Genomic DNA, 19,592 nt, shown 5'->3' with positions numbered 1-19,592 from the left:
CTAAATATTAGTACACATTCCTGTGACTGAACTGATGTACATGTTAGCAGCATGTTCAGTCACTGGAACAAAGATTTTTTTTGCAGTGTTATAAAAATGTATCTGGTTGATCCAAGTTCCCGCTGTGAATTCCTTCAACACCAACTGTCTTGACTTAGAATTAATGATTAAAATTGATTACTCATAGTCAGCAAGTAAAATAAAACCAGATTTCTTAAGTTGACCTTTTCACAGGGTACAAGGAAAGAAGCAAAACTCATAGTAAACTCACCTGTCACTGCCTCGTAGCATCTTGGGGTCAAAATACCGGTAGTCATCTGTCTCCTAGTAAAAAGCATGTTTTTATCTCAAAAGATCAGAATTTTGGCTTATGAATTTCTGCTTGTATCTATTACATTAAACATCATTCGAACAAACGTCATTTCCCATTTAGCAGTCACATCATTCAAAATTAATCGTGGTGTCCAGTAATATTTATTACTGGACCATTAGACCAGTAATTATACTAGACCAATTATTATAACTGAACCAGTACAGAATAAACAACAGTGAGAGAGCTATTGGGTGCTATTGAGCTTTGTGTTTCCGGTTCATCTAAAATTGACTGTTACACACTTTCCAATAAATACATTGGTTGCATAATAAATCCCAAAAGAAAGGTAGTATGCAGAAAGAAAAATTAAGGTGTTACCAGCTTTAGAGGAACATCACATGGTTAGTTATGAATGCTAAAATTTTCCAGGTTACAGAGATCTGCTATTGATTTAATAGTATAAAACAAAATACTTCTATGGCAATGAATGCTAAATACAAGATAGAGCAAAATGTGCTACTGTTATGTAACTTACCCTTTTCATTTCATGATTTATGACTACTATTAAACTAAAATTAAGCTCTTGAAGAAGAAATGAGTTCCACAAGAATTTGAAAAGTCTGACTGTCTAAACTATACACAAATTTTTTTTCTTCACACAAAACACTGAGGCACTTCCAATATTTTTATTGGCAACAAGCAGGACTTTTGCCAATTATTACAGATGAAAAACAAAACTTCTTAGTAACTCCTTCTGACAACTACTTGGCTTTCTTCTGTTTCTACACTACATTTTCATCCAGGTACTGTGAAGTTTAGTTCGTGGATAAACTGCATGCAGGGCTACAGCTGGTTTCATCTGGGTGCTACATGCAAGATCTCTGTGTTTTGATGATTCTGTAGAGCAGAAATAATTCTTCTTGAGTAGTAGACAGATTATCTGGGGAATTTATTAGAGCTCACAAAGCATAACTATCTCTAATACTACAAAATATTTAGTATACATGTGGTGGTTACACACACAGAAAATAAATCTATTTGATATTAAGGACCTTTATGTAATTACATAAAATAAGTCTTTTATCCTCAAGTTTGGCTTTTTAAAAAATTTAATTTAGATCTAATATCACACTGAACCTCTGTAAAATGCTTTTATATGCTCCACTGGGAATTTCAACTGCATTTCTAAAGTCTGCCAGGATTTGTGATTTTGGCAGCCTCGTACATAAAGGTGGTATAGCAACTCTGAAGTAATGAGAGAGCTGGGAATGGATAGATATTGCTAGACTAAAACTGAGAGGTATTTGAGAAACCTTTAACTTGGATAAAGAGCTGCAGCTTCCCTGCTTGTTAGAATGAATTACAGATTAATGCCAGAACTAAAATCAGAATTTAAAAAACAGTCTAACAAACTTTTCCTCCTGAATGTATTACTGCTGTGTTTTTTCACTGTGGGCTTGTGTAAGTAGACACCTGAGAAGTGGTAAAATAATAGAAATGTGATAAGCTAGGGGTTATTTTTTGTTGTTTAAATACAACATTCCTGCTGAAATCAGTTCTGAAGGTGTAGGGAAAGAAACCCTATGAGATTTTATTTGCTTTACGAAATAGGTAGTCTGCCAATAAAAACAACTGAATAGCAGTTTCCTTACACACAACTGAATTTGTGACTTTTGTGACTTTGTAAGAATAAAATTCATACTTTTGAAATTATAAACTTAATTTTCAAGATTTCAAATTAAAATGGAAAAAGACCCATAGAAATATCCTTGGCTTTCAGTCTGTATTTATTTTTCTGCAGAAGCTAACATGACTAGTTTGGACTAAGGAAATCCCCCATTTTTAGAATTTTTTGCTGCAATGCATGAAAGGTAATCATACAGTATATCCTAAACCTGAGGGATACCATATTTACTGAAAGGGATGATATTAACCAAAATACAGTTCCATTCATATATATCACAAATGAGATTTATCTACCTCTTAGGTCAATACAAATGTACATACTGTACTGACAGCGGCTAACCCTCTTTGGAACTTTGTCATAAAAATATTAAAGGCTTACTTATCAAAGATTGTCCTTACTCAAGAATCAAACCATTTTGTGGAAGATACTTAAAAGAACCTCCACAATTCTATAGTAAGTGGTGGACAATTTCATATCTATGGGTTAAAATTTGTGTATACTTGACAATATGATTTTTTTTATGTTAGGAAGATTCAAGGTTTTAATCAATCTCTATTTAGCGATACCAAAACAAAGCAACTATGTTATTAGATTTATGAACAGAACATTCCTTTATGAAAACATAATCCCAAAGGCAATTGCTTAAAAACCTGCTTCGACCAATAAATGTTACTATTAAAAAAACCCAAGTAACAGATTACTTTAAAGTCATCAATTAATGTTTCTGAATAAGTATTTCAAGAACAAGTGTAACTATAGTTAAACAATCTAGACAAATTTAAAAAATTACAGGATGGTATTATTGCCCATAAGTACTGTTCTATCCGTTCCTGCTTCTGAAAAACTTGGAAAACACAGGTGTAGACTCCTGGTAGCTGTCCTTGTGAGACAAAAGAAGCAGCAGGGACAAGTAACACACAAAGTGATTTACAGACAACCCTACAGAGTTTTGCACAGCATATCATTCTGAATAGGTTTAAAATTTCAACTGACAATAATATTTGCCAATGTTGGTGGTACAAGTTGTATATTTCATATATTTACTTTATTGTTGCATTTTATATTTAGAAAATAATTTAAATTATTTACATTCATTGCAATAATTGTTTGACTTCTCAATAATCTGTTCTATTTCGCATTACAACTTTCATCTGTATGTACGTTTCATACACTGATCACTGTGGTTAGTAAGATTCAATGAACTATAAAGGAGATTTTTTCCTGTGTTGTAAAAAAAAAAAAAAAAAATCTTAAGCTTTTTTTCCCTCCCTTGTATTTTGCCTGCAGTGCAATCGTTTTCTATTCTGGGGAATAGAAAAGGACCTCAAACATTAGAAGATGAACAGAGGCCACAAGTGGTGTATTTCTACACATTGTCCTTTCCCAGATACAATTTCACGTCTGTTGATGGTACAGAAAGTATAAACATATTCCACAGTGACTCTCTGGCTTGCTTTTGTTAGCTGAAACTTACTCAAAAAGTTGCTGTCAATTTTCCTGCAGGTTAGCAGAATCACTCTTTAGGGCTTGCCTGGTCTCCTATGACTTGAAAAGTAGGACTCCCTGTTTTGGGCCATTAATTCCAGTCTCTGACATGGCAGTGAAACATGAAGCTGCCGTCTGACAGACTGGCTCAATCTCTGCTTTTTCAAGTGAGAAGATCAATTTTTTCTCCAAATTATCAAAGTGATCGTGGCTGTTTTCTATCAAGTGAAATGTTACAATATCAAGTCGCAAAAAAACCTCATATGACTTGTAAACTTTTCCAATCAATTCCTAAACTTGTAGCCTGAGAAAACTAGTGTTTATTTAAAAAAAAATTGTTTCATTTTTCACCTACTTGTAAGTTATCTGTAGTTTTTAATTTCAGCTTGCTGTATTAAGTGTTCTGAGTGACCTCTACTGGTTGACTAGATAAAAATAGCCCTGTACATCTTTTCTAAGTCTTGCAAGCAGTGTCAATATCTTCATTCATTAAGAGAAAGCAAATTTTCTGCCAACAATCATTACATATATTATCTATGAAGTACAGTTTAAGAAAAGACAGGATTACTTGCATGTTGATCATTTTCATATTTTACCATTATTTATCTCCCTTTACATATAGTTAATACCTGAAGGTGAAAGTGGACTAAGAAGAATGTTTTAAATCTACTAACCAGTGGGAGATACTACAATTGTATCTCTCTGTCTGACTCCGATGTCATTAAAACAGGAAGATTGATACGATGTGGAAAACATATTAAAGCTTTCTAAATGACTTTTAACAGGTGATTTTTTCAGAACAAGTTTGTGCACAGGATGGTCGTATGTAAGAGTTCTGAAGAAATCAAATACATAGCAAGAAAAAAAGACTGCTTTGACTATACACTATGTATAAAAAGGCTTAGGGCTATTTTTAGCTGTAAATTCTAGCAAATGTCTTGACTATCTAGCTTACATTTAAGTGTTTCGAAAGTTTGTAACTTATGTAAGTCTGAGTAAATTTCCACAGAAACAAGGGGAAAAGAGGACTTTTCTGACACAAAACCAACTCTGCTTGCAAACTGAAAGACTGCAAGAGTACTAAAATATTTTCCTCTAAATAGCAAAGCTTTAAAGATGCGTGAAACAAAACTTTCTCTAACATATCTCTCTGTAACTTTACTTCTGAAATTGCGCTCTTAAAAAAAAAAAAAAATCACCTTGATGCAAAGAAAATTTCAGCCCAAAGTTTAACTTTTAGAAATTTAGGAGCGACAGAAACTCAGTACAGCACAGGAGTAATAGAAGCCCAGAATAGAAAAAAACCTCAAAAACACTAGTTCCAATGAGACACAATACATTGTCATTGTTTAGAAACTATTTTCATGCAAAAAATCTTATCAAATAGTTATGAAAATGGTTCTATTCTTGAGATACTGCATGATTAGATTTAACTGCATTATCATGAAAAAACCAGCCATGGCATATTGCATATCACAGCCTCAAGATTTCGTTTGTTCCACCTCTTTCCGTGTGAAGGCACTTATACTTACAGGGTTTGACTTCATCTCCATAAGGTTGTCCAATATACGTGTGACTGGTAGATTCTGTAAAACATAATGTGAAATTAATGGAATGCTGAAATGTTTACTAAGAATTATTCACAGGCACACTATTATTTATGGACTAGTTTACAGACCATTTGAAATACCACTTTAAACAGTTTTCCTCTTATATTTTGTAAAGGTTGAGCATTTTTATCATCACCTAAATTACCTTTTTGTACAGAAAATGCAAATATCTGAGGAGCATCTAGCTAGGGGATGAACAGAAAGTGCAAAAAAAGTGTGAAGATAGGAACAGAGTTCTGTTTAGATATTACCAATATATGCAGACGTATATATTAAAAAAATACGTTGCAGTTTAAGGAAAGAATTTTAAAGCTGAAGATGAGAATTAAGAGTGTGATTCTAAAAAAGAGCTAATGTTGTCAAAGAAATGGGTAAAAAAAGCAAACCTGGCAACAAATGTTTGGATTAACTGGAAAGGAATAAACTGAGGTTGAGATTCAAGATTACTTTTCCTTATTTAAGATGGGAAATGTTAGCTTGGACAAAAGATCTGAAGTATTAAACAGTCAAACCATTTAACTTATTATAAACTGAGGGAGAGTTTACATAGCAATGGAATTGGAAATGTGTCTTGTTGACAGAATATATCAAAAAAAGGACATTCCAAAGGATGACCTACAAATAACACTGAAAAATTATTAGTAAAAAAACCAATGTAAATCCCTGAATGACCGAATGACCAAAAAAAAGTTAACTTTAATAGAAATACCACAGACCTACATCAAGCTTAAAAATATGAGGAAGAACAGCATTTTATTTGGCTACCCCAAGACACCTGGAGAAGGAATTAAAAGCCAGAAAAAAAATATCCTGAAAACATTGGCATTGTGGCTTCTTACTCACTCAGAACCCAAAACAAAGCAAGCCATTTTGTCAAGAATAATACTAACTTTTTAAAGCCACACACGTTAAAAGAAAAGACAAAATGTTTAACGTAAGAAGAATAGGAAGTCTCATATAGAATATAATTATCTGTTGCTACAAGTAACGGTTTATCTGAAGATCTCTCTATAAAATATAACATACAGGCAAGCTGCATATTTAAAACAGTTTCCTCAACTATATTTCATGACATACCACTGATTTGTAACTGTGCATGCACCTTATCATATATAGTCATAACGGAATTCCCACAGAATTCATTTCATTGACTACCCTACAAAAGCCACAGAAACAATTTTTTAAAACTTTTATGTGATAGCTGATACTTTTCATGCATAAATTACGTGTATAATAGGACAGCTAAACAAACAACAGCTATGACAAGATTATGTCAAAAAGATGCATATTTAATTAGAGGTAAGATTTCATTTTATTTAGTTCTGATATGCTGTATTTCTAAATTAAATTCTGGTTCTTCCACTAAGAATTATAATACAACGAACAATCTTTTTCTTGGAAATCTTGATGTCAAAATATTAAAGAATTAAGATTTTTAATTGTAAATATTTGTTTATTGCCATCTGACAAAAGTGCATATCGGAGAAAATAATGCGTCCTCTACAGGGAAGCAGGTTTCTGGGAACCACAATTCAAAATTTCAGCTACGAGTTATACAACCAGTGTCATTTTTTGTTGTTTATTTTCTTTTGGGGGTGTACATTGAATCTGCATGCAAGTTATGCTCAGAAATATTTTCTAAAGTTAAGCGAGTATTTAAAGGTGGCTGTGTCACTATAAACACACTTTGATTTCCACACACATTTCAAGATTATGGTTGCTGTACATTGCTTATGTGGGAAAGTTAGAAAGGCTTGAATTGTAACTGAACAGATAATGAACACTTTCAGCCTTTGATTCACTCTGGAATAGCTGCATTTAATACATGCTGTTCCAAGTAAAGAAACGGAGGTGGTTTTTTTGTTTATGAAGGCCTAGTCTGTTTTGAGTATTCCACAGCTGCTCTTTTTATAATGCTGAAATCAGTCTTAATCGCACATACTGGAATCTAATTCCTTACAAATTGAGGTATTCAAAGAAAATCTGAACATTATTTGTTATTTGTGTAAAAATTGGAAGCCACAAAGCGATAGATTTATCCACCAGCAGAGGTCCATGTTTGTTTTTTTACTGTACAACTAACTTTATTAAGATGACAAGAGGTACTGAAAGTTGTATTTCTAAATGTTCACAATGCTCATGTGATAATTTTTTTTTAATTGGTTTTTAAACTTACTTGTTGCTTCAGTACCAAGTTCTTCACTCCTTCCATTACAAACTGTGATCCTGTATTCATAACACGTGAAAACAAACTGAAAAACAAAATAAAGATGATGTGTAAGACCTTCTTTTTTTAGTTTGAATTCTTAAGCTTTATGCTGACATCCAGTTCCCATTAAAGCTGATGGGACCTAAGTACCAAGTAATCCAATTTGTCATGAAATATATTCTTCAAACCACACAGCAAACAAGTATATGGGAATACACCTATAATCTAGCAGTTAGATCCTCACCTATCAATAGGAGTCTTGAGTTCTAGTCTTTAATCCATTGAACAGTTTATTTTACAACTTCAGTAATGCAAGGATTTGCGTGCTCCTTTCAAGTGGGTGTCCCCATCACCAGAGTTAACAGAGATGCTCAGTGTCTCCAACCAACCAACCAGTAATTTTTCCAAGTGAGACAGCACTGGAATTCTCTCTAACCATACTGTGCCACAGTTTCCTTATGACAGTGACAGTCCTGAAAGTAAAGTTGGTAATGAGGATTCAAATCCTCTCAAGCATGGAAAGACCCAAGTCCCATATCCTGTATGGGATATATGTACCCTTAGTGCAGTCACTATCTTTTCTTTTCATGTCTTGAAATAAATAACTTCACCTTTCAACAAGCAGACAGACACACAGTCCAGGAGATACTAATGAAAAAGCAGTGTGTTCTTGCATCCCTGACAGTCTCCAAGCCCTGGAGAGAACCAGTTTTGAATACACAGGGCTGTTCTTATCTTCTGCCGTTGACTAAATAAGGCTCAAAATGATGGCTGTCATAGATCCATTTCGTGGTGCTGAATTCTTCTCCTATGAGAGCCTGTACACTTAACGTGCAGGTGTAGATATCACTATATTAAGTTACTTTGCGGATTTAGTCACAGATCCTTTTATTTTCCTGTGTGTAAGTCCTATGCACCACTAAGGGGAGACTGTAATTGTCTGTAACTTAAAACTTTTTACAAATAGGGAAATGTTTTATTCTGGGCCTTGTATAGCACTAATCACACTTTCAGTACTACTAAAATAAGCGAAAAGAACCCAAAGACTTACAGAAAATTAATCAAAAGCATACCCCAAAGGTTTAGGCGCAGTGTTTCCATAGCTGGTTGGAGCTGAAGCCATCTTAGTGAAAGCCCTGTGAAAGCAGGGATAGAAATCAAATGCTTATCTCATGGCACATACTGCTGTAGAATGTTCCACTCCGGTCATCTGAAAGTGAAAAAACTGCTTCTCAAACTCTTTCAGGAAGTAACTATTTATTACATGCATCCCTCTTGTATAGAAATATAATAGTTAAGGAACTGAAAGGAATTAGATTTTATACTTAAAAGACAAAGACTTTATTTTGATGGCATGTAAAACTAGAATAGGTGATAGCCAGCATGGCCCTTTGGTATGAACCAAATAAATTTGGAGTCTGAACTAGCACAACTTTTCATTTAACACAGTAAGTTGTTTCTGTCTTGGATCATTAAGTACACTAGCATGTGTCATGTTCAATAGTGTTCTGGCATTACTGGAGTTTAGTTTTAAAATAAGATTCGCATGTATTACCATAACAATGACAGCAAAAAATTATGCCAGAATGAATGTTTAAGGATAATTTACGATGTATGAACATAACACATTATTCTTTGATAACAATGCTGAGTTCTGTAAAATTACCCAGTTATAGCCTCACGTAGGAGAAAAAAGAAATTACTTACTTCCATTGTTTTATGTAGCTCAAAGGAGCAAGATTACAACCTGCATCCATCAACGCTTTTTTATACTGCTCCAAATCAATCTGAAATTATGAAGTGAAGAATTGCAAAAAGTTGAAACTACTCTTAACTCTCTTTATGTGGAAAGACAAGATATTCTTATATAAATATTAAATAAGCAGTGTAAAGTTATAGAATTGACCAAAGTTAAAAAGTAATTATGAGTCTTAATCCCATTTCCTACCAAGTATGAAACTATAACTTAAAATGCAATTTGCTATGAGCAGCTCTCATTAAACTTAACAGCATTTGTGGAATTAAATCCCATGCACTGTCAGATATGGGAATAGTCTTTAATATCAGCATCTTTAAAAAACCTGACAGAATACTGGTTTCTGTAAAATGTCACAATAGCAAATAATAAAAATGAAGAGGAGTTAATATACATTTATAAGAATACTTTCTCTTTGCCTAACCCAACATATTTTTTCTACCACATAATATTTCTATGGTATAATAAAAATCTTCCTTGAAATTAATCATCATGAGTTCAAAAGAAATATTAAGAAATTGTTTCCTGAATTATTCAGATATTGGCACAAGAAGCTTTTCTGCTTTACTCATCTGCTAGTCAACTGACCCAAAATTACTCCTGAATATACAAGGATAGAGTGAAAGAGTCATATTAACATTTTGTTTTATCTACTTCTATTGAGCAGTGGAGCAGAATAATAGAAAGCATGTCAAGATGTGTCTTGCAGTAACTCTGAACTAAATATTTCAAAAGACAATCTTCCTTCTTACTAGTCATTCATATCCTTCAAAATGGTGGCTAAAGCTTTGTGAGCAGATTCCCTGATAATACTACAAAATTTATTTGAAGTTTTAATATTTCCTGGGTATTTCATACTTCCCTTCAAAGAGAAGCAGAAATACCTATTTAGTGCTGAAACGATACAGAAAAATCCTGTGTGGTAGAATTTGGTGTTGGAAGCTGTAAAGAACATACATACCTCTGAAGGTGCCTGAGCTGAGCTTATGTAATAGATAAGAAATAATCGCATTTTGTCTTCTGGAGTTCCCGCTGCAGTGAAAAAAATAATAATTAAAAACCTACAATTGTAACTATGCTGCTATGTTAATTGCTGTTCAGTAATAATATATATGTGCATTCAGACCTTTAGTTATGACAATAATTGTTATCTATAACCATGGCCTGGTTCAGTGTATAAAATGGTAGACAGACATGTAGCAATTTATTAAAAATTAGGTTAGACTGGCTCACTGTTTCTGCAAGTTTACTTACACTTCCCTCTTTTGCTCGTAGTGAATATCATTCTTCAAATAACATACTAAATAAATTATGTAGTGGCATTATGTCTTATTTTATGCGGGGATCGCAAGCATTAGCAGAGAGTAGATCAATGAAAGAGCAGACTAAAGAAAAATCATAAAAGTAAAAGCCACAGCACATTATTTTTTAGCTCTACAATTTTTTTATGCAGCTCTATGGTTGACTGTACTGAAAAACTTGAGGGCTGCAAAAGCACTTATGTGAACTTTTGGTCAGGAAAAAAATCCTGAACTTTCAACTTGCTTCAGGAAGGATGTCACCTCCTGCATCGTCTTTTGTCATACCATTCACTGGAGAAAAACACTGCTACTAATTCTTGGGAAGCATTATCAACGGCAATCAAAATGCATCTCTGCCAGATCAAAAAAATGCTGTGGCCATCCCTGTGTTACTTAGACTATAACCTACTACAGCAGACTTTGAACACCATCTACTGTTTTCTAGAAGAGAATCACTATTAATAAAGTCCATAGTTTCAAATTAAGATTTCAGAAGTACAACTTCTCAAAACAAACATTTCAAATTCATAATCCAATAACTCAGTAAAAAAGCTTGATACCTTTAGATATAGTACAATACTTTATAAAAATGCACTTTCTTGTACTTGTGGGTAAGAAAAATGATATTTTTTTCTGGTTTTTTTGGTTTGGGTTTTTTTCCCCCACTACAGAATGTGGATCATGTCAGCACAGGATCATCTAATCTAATCTGCAACTTTTGTTTATATGGGAGCATATATTTAGTTTGGCAGAAGTTAAGAGTAAGCGCTGTCACAATGAACGTTTATGACTTGGTACAATTTTTTCTGGGAAACAAGTTTTTTTATCCTTTACCAAACACCAGTAAGCCAGAAGATCAAGAACTGAACAAACTTTGTATTATCTAAACCAAAAGCCAGCTTTCAAGGTAGATATCCACTTGGAGTCCACCTGGGTAAAAAAAGCACTTAAACATTCTAAATATACAGTGTAACTGACTTCAGTTTCTGTAACTCACTTGGAAACTTGGTTTCCAGCTTGACAGTTTATAACTTGTTTCAGTACTTTGCTGATCACTAAGTTTCAGTTTCAACTTGAATCCCCTGGCACTCCAGAAGCATTTCCCTCACTGGGCCTATTTACCACATTTACAAAACTCCTAGAAGGTTTGTGCTCACAGGAGTGTAAGTGGTCTCACTTACATGAGTGTAAATAATATTTTGTCTTACTAACAGATAATAAATTTTTAAAAAAATCTGTGATTGTATTGTGTACACTTTACCAAATCTTAGGAAAACCACTTTGTTTGGCAAAAGTACTTTTCTTCTTGACATACTACTGATGTAAATCATAGCTGTGATAAACAGCTCTAAGACCCAGGTCAGTTGCCTGTAAAATGTTCACTATTTTTTCCTAGGCTATGGTCTGTGACAGCATAGAGAGGGGGAGTGCTGTATGTTCTGAAGAAAACTTAACTTGGTAAACCTAGAACAGAACAATTTTATTTTCCACTCAAAAACCAGCAGGCAGCCTCTAGGGCTACTGATTAACTACTAGAGCAAAGCAAAACCAGTAACTCCCGTTTATATCACTACTCCAGGATATAATAATATGCACTGAACTGGGAGGCAGCTAATAGTCCTGAGTGGTAGATTACTACAACATAGTAAGAAACGGGAGGCTGAAGCCTAAAGCTGTTAAGTGCTCGAGTCTAAGTGCTTTTGTGAAGAGCTCTGCAGATGTCATTGTCCACAAGACAAGTATCCCCACCAATAATGCAAACAAGTAGTTCACTACTGAAAGCACTGGAAGATTCGATGCATTATTACTTCAAAACGTTTTCTGCTGGTATTTCTCAGTGAATCGCACAATAGGAAGCTGGCCAGTTTTACAAGATAGCATGCCCGGAAATAATTGCCATGATTCAACTTAAATCCTTTTGTTATATAAACTTAACTTAAACCTAGGCAATGCATATAAAGTGCTAATGTGCTACTGTGAACACCTGAATACTCAGCTTACGAAGGAAAACTCTAGCTTGGAAATCTAATCTTTCTCTTGCGTAAAACCCAGGAACTTTGCTAATAGGGATGTTGATATGATACATCAGGCTTGGAAAACAATTTGCTTTATACTGCAATCTAAAAACGCATAGAAAATATGCATTCAGGTAAAAAGTAATTGATCCAGTAGGAAATAAGAGCAAGCATAATAATTTGTGTTTTCATATCTAAGTTCATGCAAACATAAAAGCTGAAATCAGAATAGTACATGAACAGTTAATTCTGAACATGGAAAAGGACTAGTTTGTATTGATGCTTAATAAAAATACAGATTATACATATTCTTATTAGCTTCATATTAACCATGAATGTCTCTACTGAACTACAGATTGATGCCTGCCATTAGATTTTCTGAAAGTCTGTTAGTTTCTAGACTTGATCCAACATGAGATCTGTAAAATTTTAGCTCAGACTTCTACCAACCGTGTACTATTTCTTCTACTGCCTTTTGATTCTATAGCACAGACACTAATAAAAGATTTTTTTAAAAATTCATCAGGATTTATATATACTTCTTCTATAAACATGAATCATTATACAAACTCCAAGCAGACCTTATGTCCAATATGTAGCTACAAGACTACACACATAAGCATGCAGTAGCAAAACATTTTCTTAAAGAGCATATTGGGAAAAGAGCAGGAATCCCCAGCCTCTAAATGCTTGAGGTTTGCCAATATACTTGCCAATATGCAGACACGCCAGTGGTCATAACGTAAGTTCTACAACCTTGCTCTGCAGGTTATTTTGTTCCAGCCAACTGGTAGCAGATCATATTGAAATCCGTCAGAGGGTTGTAACATACCTCAGGTTGTGGGAGGTTGAAACAAGAGTTGATGCGATGGTACTATGAAAAGCTGAGAACCCATTCTGGTCTCAACCTTTTACAGAAAGACCCCTAGAGTGACTCCTGCTAATAGAGAATCTGAGTATCACCCAGTGTGTAAAGCTTTGTTATGTATGAACCATATATGAAACAGAAGCTGGGATGCACTGCTCTTAGACAGTGAAAACAGACATGCCACAGCTGTGTCAAGGTATGCAAAACTTCAGGTGAGTCTCTCAGCAAGCTGGCCAATTTACTTCTTGTTTCCCTTCTCTCCACCTTCTCCCATCCATCTTTATCCTCACACAAGCAAGAGCTACCTGCACTACAACCCCTTGACTTAACCAAATTCGATGAAATGCCCTTTTTAATTCTGTTTGTGAGGTACGCGTGTGTTATAAAACATGCAGTAGGATTCTAAGGAATCATGATTGTTCAGACCACACAGTTCCACGCTACACTAGTAAATACTGGAGAAGCACAAAAGTTAAAATATTTTGACCTTCAGAAACAAGGAGTTGGGAAAGGATTTTAGTGGAGCTGCAAAAGTTGCCAATATTTTGGGTATTACTCCATTGAAATACTAACCTCTCTAGACTGCTACTAAAAATAAAAAAAAAGCTGTTTTCTTTACAAGTCTTGCACAGCTTGCACATAAGCTCTTTACCAACTCTGAAATCCCAGCAGGTACAGATTTATTGTATATCTTAACAAATTTTATACCAAGTTCAGGTTTAAGGTACTCACCATCTGGGTCAGAAATCATGTCCAGAAGAGATTTATCCAGAGTGGATTTGCTCATTATTTTTTCCTCATATTCAAAATACACATCCAGCTTTCGACTCTGTTTAAGATTAAATGTTAGGGTTAACATCTTAACACTGTGAAAGAACATTTATTTCCTCTTTAAAAAGGTATATAGTTTTAGTTATCAAGACTGTTTTTAAAAATTTATTTTTAAATAAATTATCAGTAAAAATAACTAATGCTTGCATTATAATATGCTTTTATTAACTCTCAGAAAATTGTCGCTTATGTAATTCTCGTATTAAAAGTGGAAACGCAAGTTAAGCAAGGGATGTCTGACATGCAAATATTAAACTGGAAGAGAAGCTTTGGTTGGTTTTAACTATGGTTTTGCCATAGCTGAAAACTACATGCCACCATACGTAGTGTTATGCTATAATAGGAAAAAATAATGTTCAAGTGAATATTATGTCAAGTTTATGCTGAACCTCAAGTCTCTCAGTCCACAAGGCAATTACTCAATGCAGATAAACGTGGGAAATTCCTAAATACGTTAAGGCATCATCCCAGCGAAAAGTTGGCAACTGCCAACTTGGACTGGTACTGAAATAACTACCTCAGATCAAAGGCTTGCAATAATTCATTCACACCAAAGATGAAGGACTTCATAATTAGATTATCTTGCTAACACTGGAAAAAGAAGTCTCTCACTATACAATGACACACATAGATCAAGTTGTGAAAATCCTTTTTTAGGGAGGATGGCACAGGGACTGCGCAAAATTAACGTGGCAAAAGCTTTATGGAAGACATCACATGGCCATGCAACTAATGACTGCACTGCAATACATCTGCCCGAACAGCCAAGCTTTTCAATTCTTGACCATCATATCATGAACTTACAGTCTAAAGATAGAAAAATGCATTCAAAAACTTATTTAAAAAACTTCCATTACACCACAGATCATTATGAATGTTTGAACATTAAAATGTAGCATCACAACAAATGTTAGAACTACTCAGCTTACAAAACCTTAATAATCTGGTAGGTAACTAACTAAATCCTGGTGTTTGGACACATTCAGCTATGTATTGGCTCAAAGAGGAGACTGGCAGAGTGCGTCTCCATCTTGTTGGTTTGGAAGTGTTTCAGCTCCACATCATACCCATTGGGAGACTGAAACGATCCAGAGTCACCAGAGGCAAGAGTCACCAGGGCTTTTCTTGGGTTAAGAGATTCAGGAAATTTTGCCTGATAATGCCAAGACATGCAGAACATGGCACCCTCTAACCCAGTGCAGTGGTTGTTGTAATGGCAGCAACATAAAAACTTTAGAAGTCTGTTTTTCACACGTTTTTGAATTCTACTAAAATTATTCCTGAGATCACAAATAAGGAAATGGAATTTTAAAAAACAGTTATTTCACCACCACCCCCAAAAAAAGGAAAAAAAAAGAAGAAAAAAAAAGGTACTTCTCTAGCCTAAGGATATTAGGATATTTCACCATCTGAGTATTGTAAGTTCATCAAAAAAGAGTTGGAGATGAGAATACAAAATAAAAGAAGAGGTACTTCACAAGAATATTTTAATATTGAAAGCCTTTGGCAATCAGCTTATGATGCAGGTAGCTATGTAACACTTCTCATTCACCATCTACTGAACTCATTGAGAAGAGCAGTTACTTGCAGAAGACCAACTTAATTTAAAGCCTTTGTGGAAGCTTGTAATTACAGTTTATAAACTAAATTACCAAGAAGAGTCCTCAAAAAATGACCACTTGCTACTTTTAGGGGCAGAAGGATGTCTTCTGTTGCTTGTCATAAGGACTACAACTACATATAAGCTGTATGAAGTGACAAAAAAAAAGAGCTAGAGCTTCTTTCAAGCTATATTTACCTTGAGCTCATGTTAGAAGAGTAGTCACAGCCAAATTTTGGTAGTTATGCTACTGTAAAACCCTGGATTAATCCTGTATTTAGCCAAAGTTAAAGTGATTATCAGTGGTTATGTTACACTAGTTTAAAGTCTGAATAGAACTGAACTACCAGCCTTTTTCCAAGTCCTTACTTCAGATGCAATTTGGTATCCGGCATGTCAGACACGTTCTGTGACTTCAGTTTTACAGCATCTTGGAGACTATCTGCGTTACAGTTTCCTTAACTCTCTCTAGAGAGATAAAACATATACAAAGAAACTACTACAATTTTTCTAGTCTTTTCATTACATTCACTTGCTTTTTGTGTTTTAACTACATTTGTATCTCCTTAGATGGAGCTAAATTCAATGTTTTTAAGTTTAAAATATTTTTCCCAGACAAAAGCCATCCAACAAACAAAGGATTGCCTTGAAATGTGGAAACTTAACCTTATTAAGATAAATATATTATTGTTGAATTTGGCAATGCCCGTATTATCTTAGCTGGTGATCTGTTTAAGACAAATTTATTCAGATGGCATGTAAAAATGTACAACATAAAAAGATTCCTAATTCACTATATTTGTTTACAGATCAACTTTTAAATAAAATTATGTAATTCAGACATGAGATACTTTCAGCTGTAAGAACAGATTTACAGTTGTTAACTTACTTGGAGCACAAACTACGTAAAATTCTTCTCAACCATGTGCAATTTTATGACTGTTTGACTAAGACTGCTGAACAAAACAGACTAACTGCAGCAAAGAAAACTCACTGGTTGCATGTATTTGCTATAACTTCGAGCCTAAATGGAAACACTAATGGTACATGTACACTCACTCTCTTCAAAAATTTTTTACAATTACTTTTGAACTGTGAACTTAACGCTCTTTGGAGGGGAAAAAAAACCAAACTGAAAATCCTAAAACTTCAGGCCCTTTATTTCTATCTACAATAGGGACATCAGAGGTAAGCAGCAATATAAAATTTTCAAGACTCTCTTTCTGATGCGACAAAAGCACAGACTAAACAGATGGATCAATACGGTGAGTCTATTCAGCTGCTTCTTCACTAGATAACTAATGAAGGTTACTAGCAAAGATGCTAATTAGGGCAATATTTTTGTTATACTGGTTCGCTAGGAATTAGATGGACACCTAATCAAATTTCATACGGATTACTCAATAGCCGTAAACACTACTAGTTACCTTTTGACAGATTCCCCAGATATGCCACATCAATGAGACAGTTACTTCCCGAAGACTCAACTTGTCTAAGAAGTGCTGATTAAGAAGCAGATGTCCCATTTAATTTAAGTAAGTGCAATTTTGGTCACTCAATGGCAAACTCACAGACATGCCAAGAGGAAAAGCTGGGGAATAGGAGCTAAACAATCCTGTAGATTCAATAGAAAAAGACAGCAAAGAAGAGGTTCTTATCGGTGCCAAACTGGCAAGCAAGGTGAAGAAAAATAATAATAAAAACCAATAATAAAATCAAGATGCATTTACATTTACAGTTATTCCCTTTCTGCCTCCTGCTCTTGATTTTCTACTATGACATCTTGTTCCACACTGACCTCATCCAGGAGACCCTTCTGGCTGCCAATTCAGGGACAGGATCTGTATTGCAGTTAAAGTTCTACACTTCAGCTTGCTTTGTCTTTTTTTTTTTTTTAATATATTTATGAAAGCTTTCAACTTAGCATTTTTAGAAACAGGCTGTTCATAAGCCAAAATTTATTTTAGGGAAAATTACTGAAGCGCACAGGAATCTCTATCTGAGCACCGTACTCCAAAATGAACACAAATTTCCTTCTTTTTTATGCAGAGAAGTGGAAGCAGGACCCATCAAAATCTCTTAGAGGGTCGTTTTTGTAAGGACCTGTAGGAGGCTCTCCTATCCTCTTTACAGTACAAAGGTTCTTCCTTTGAGACAGAGAGAGAGAACATGCAGAAGAAAAGAAATTTTCTAAGAAATTACTGGGAGGAATTTCTCAAAGATACAGACAGAAAACAACCAGAAATAATAGCCTCTAGAATGAGTGAGGTTGGTCAGGTAATTATAGTGTGCTCCTCTCAAGAGGAAGAGAAACTCTGGGAGAAGGCTGAAAGTGGCAGCTACAGCCACAGTTCCCTTTGACTGAACTGCACAGAATGATGCCAGAAAGGTCACTGTAACTGAACTCAGAAAAAGCTGTTGTTTGCTGGAAAGTTACTCAATTATCAGTTCTGAACTACAGAAAAACAGCCTGGAGCACTGTAACATATATGTTTCACAAACACATACTGTTTCTGTTCACAGGGTAAGACAAAAATGTAACCTCATTTAAAACAGAGTAGTTAAAGCAGTGGAATTCCTTTACAAAACACGAATTTGATAATTTGAAAGGCTATTGACAATCCCAATAATGGAGTCATTCAAAGTATTAGGCCCTGAGATCAAGCAAAATCAGAGACACATGATAAGAAAATTATGTAGGAATTAAAAAAAACCCCTAAACTAAAGAAGTGTCAGTCATCTAAGACAGATAATAATTCACATAAAAATCTGCTGCTTAAATTCATATGTATATAATTCTAGCAAGATGTTATCTAATCTACCCGCTCTCCAATTAATCATTTTAGAAAAGTGTACGTGTACACCTTTTTGTATGCCATGATTTAACATAGTTTAACCCTAACCTAGTAGCCCTAGTATTCGCATTAGAATTACATGCAAAGATAAGCATTACTTGAAACTCTCAAGCAGCTAGAAAGATATCCATAATTCTATTCCTAAACCTGTTATCTGTTGGGTACAGTCCCTCAGTCACCAGCTTCTTCAGAGAAAAAACAATCAATGCAAAACAAGGATGCATTTGTTCTAAGCACTGACAATAAATACTTGATGGTTCACTTCATGCAAAAAGTGATGCATTCTTTCCATTATTTCACTAAACACTTAGATATGCCAGAAAACTGCCAGGACCCCTGAGTATGTGATTCATTTCTGGTTTCCTCTCGCTGTGTCTTAGAAAATGATCCAAGAGAATGTGGAAAGCAGCTGTAAACTGGACACTAAAATATGACCACAAGAAAAATTAAATTCACTTAGTATATCTAAAGCAGGTCTTGTAGCATTCTTTGCACTGATTCTCATATATGTAGTGAAGAAAAATGCTCAAATACTTAATGTAGTAAAAAACCATAATGGACAATGCAAACAGTCTATTTTAAAGTACGAATGTGCTTCCAGATTATTTTAAAAGTGAAAATATAGTAACCTGAAGAAGAGCATGGTGCCTCACTAGCTCCTCATGACTGGGCACTTGCCAAAAAAATTCTCTCTTATCCTATTCTGGTTTAATTATTTAACTGTATATAGAACCTATTAACCACAGCCTCAAGGTGCCATCAGAATTTCTTTACAAAGTACTGGCTGAGATATTGCCCTTTTTGAGAGTATTTTTGAGGAATCCATTAGGTAGCATATCAACCTGCACATTAAAATTCCACAGCTTGAGATAGAAAGATACTTTTTGTGACACTGGAGAGTGAAAAGAGGGGAGAAAATGGACAGGACAAAGCAGCTGGAAGAAACTTTACATTCAATCAGTGAAAAGGCTTTAGTGTAGGTAAATTCCAAAAGAAAAAACATGTGCTTCTGCATTAGTTTGAGTTTAAGATAGTTTCCTAAATAGCTGGAGATGAAGGAAG

General features: G+C 34.6%; 1 protein-coding gene across 1 annotated transcript in view; it reads right to left on the bottom strand.

The window, feature by feature from the left end:
* SCFD1 (sec1 family domain containing 1) overlaps window positions 1-19,592 on the bottom strand; it is a 56,395-nt gene that overhangs the window by 10,917 nt on the left and 25,886 nt on the right. Inside the window, exons 15-21 of the mRNA XM_075503067.1 lie at window positions 13,977-14,073; window positions 10,022-10,092; window positions 9,012-9,091; window positions 8,378-8,440; window positions 7,272-7,347; window positions 5,018-5,071; window positions 272-324 (exon numbers count right to left, since the gene is read on the bottom strand). Of these exons, the coding sequence (XP_075359182.1) occupies window positions 272-324; window positions 5,018-5,071; window positions 7,272-7,347; window positions 8,378-8,440; window positions 9,012-9,091; window positions 10,022-10,092; window positions 13,977-14,073 (494 nt within the window). The remainder of the gene's footprint in view (window positions 1-271; window positions 325-5,017; window positions 5,072-7,271; window positions 7,348-8,377; window positions 8,441-9,011; window positions 9,092-10,021; window positions 10,093-13,976; window positions 14,074-19,592) is intronic.

The sequence above is a fragment of the Mycteria americana genome, chromosome 5 (genome assembly GCF_035582795.1).
Source record: "Mycteria americana isolate JAX WOST 10 ecotype Jacksonville Zoo and Gardens chromosome 5, USCA_MyAme_1.0, whole genome shotgun sequence".
NCBI lineage: Eukaryota > Metazoa > Chordata > Aves > Ciconiiformes > Ciconiidae > Mycteria > Mycteria americana.
Note: the sequence above shows the minus strand (reverse complement) of the source record. Positions and strands in the feature narration are given on the sequence as shown.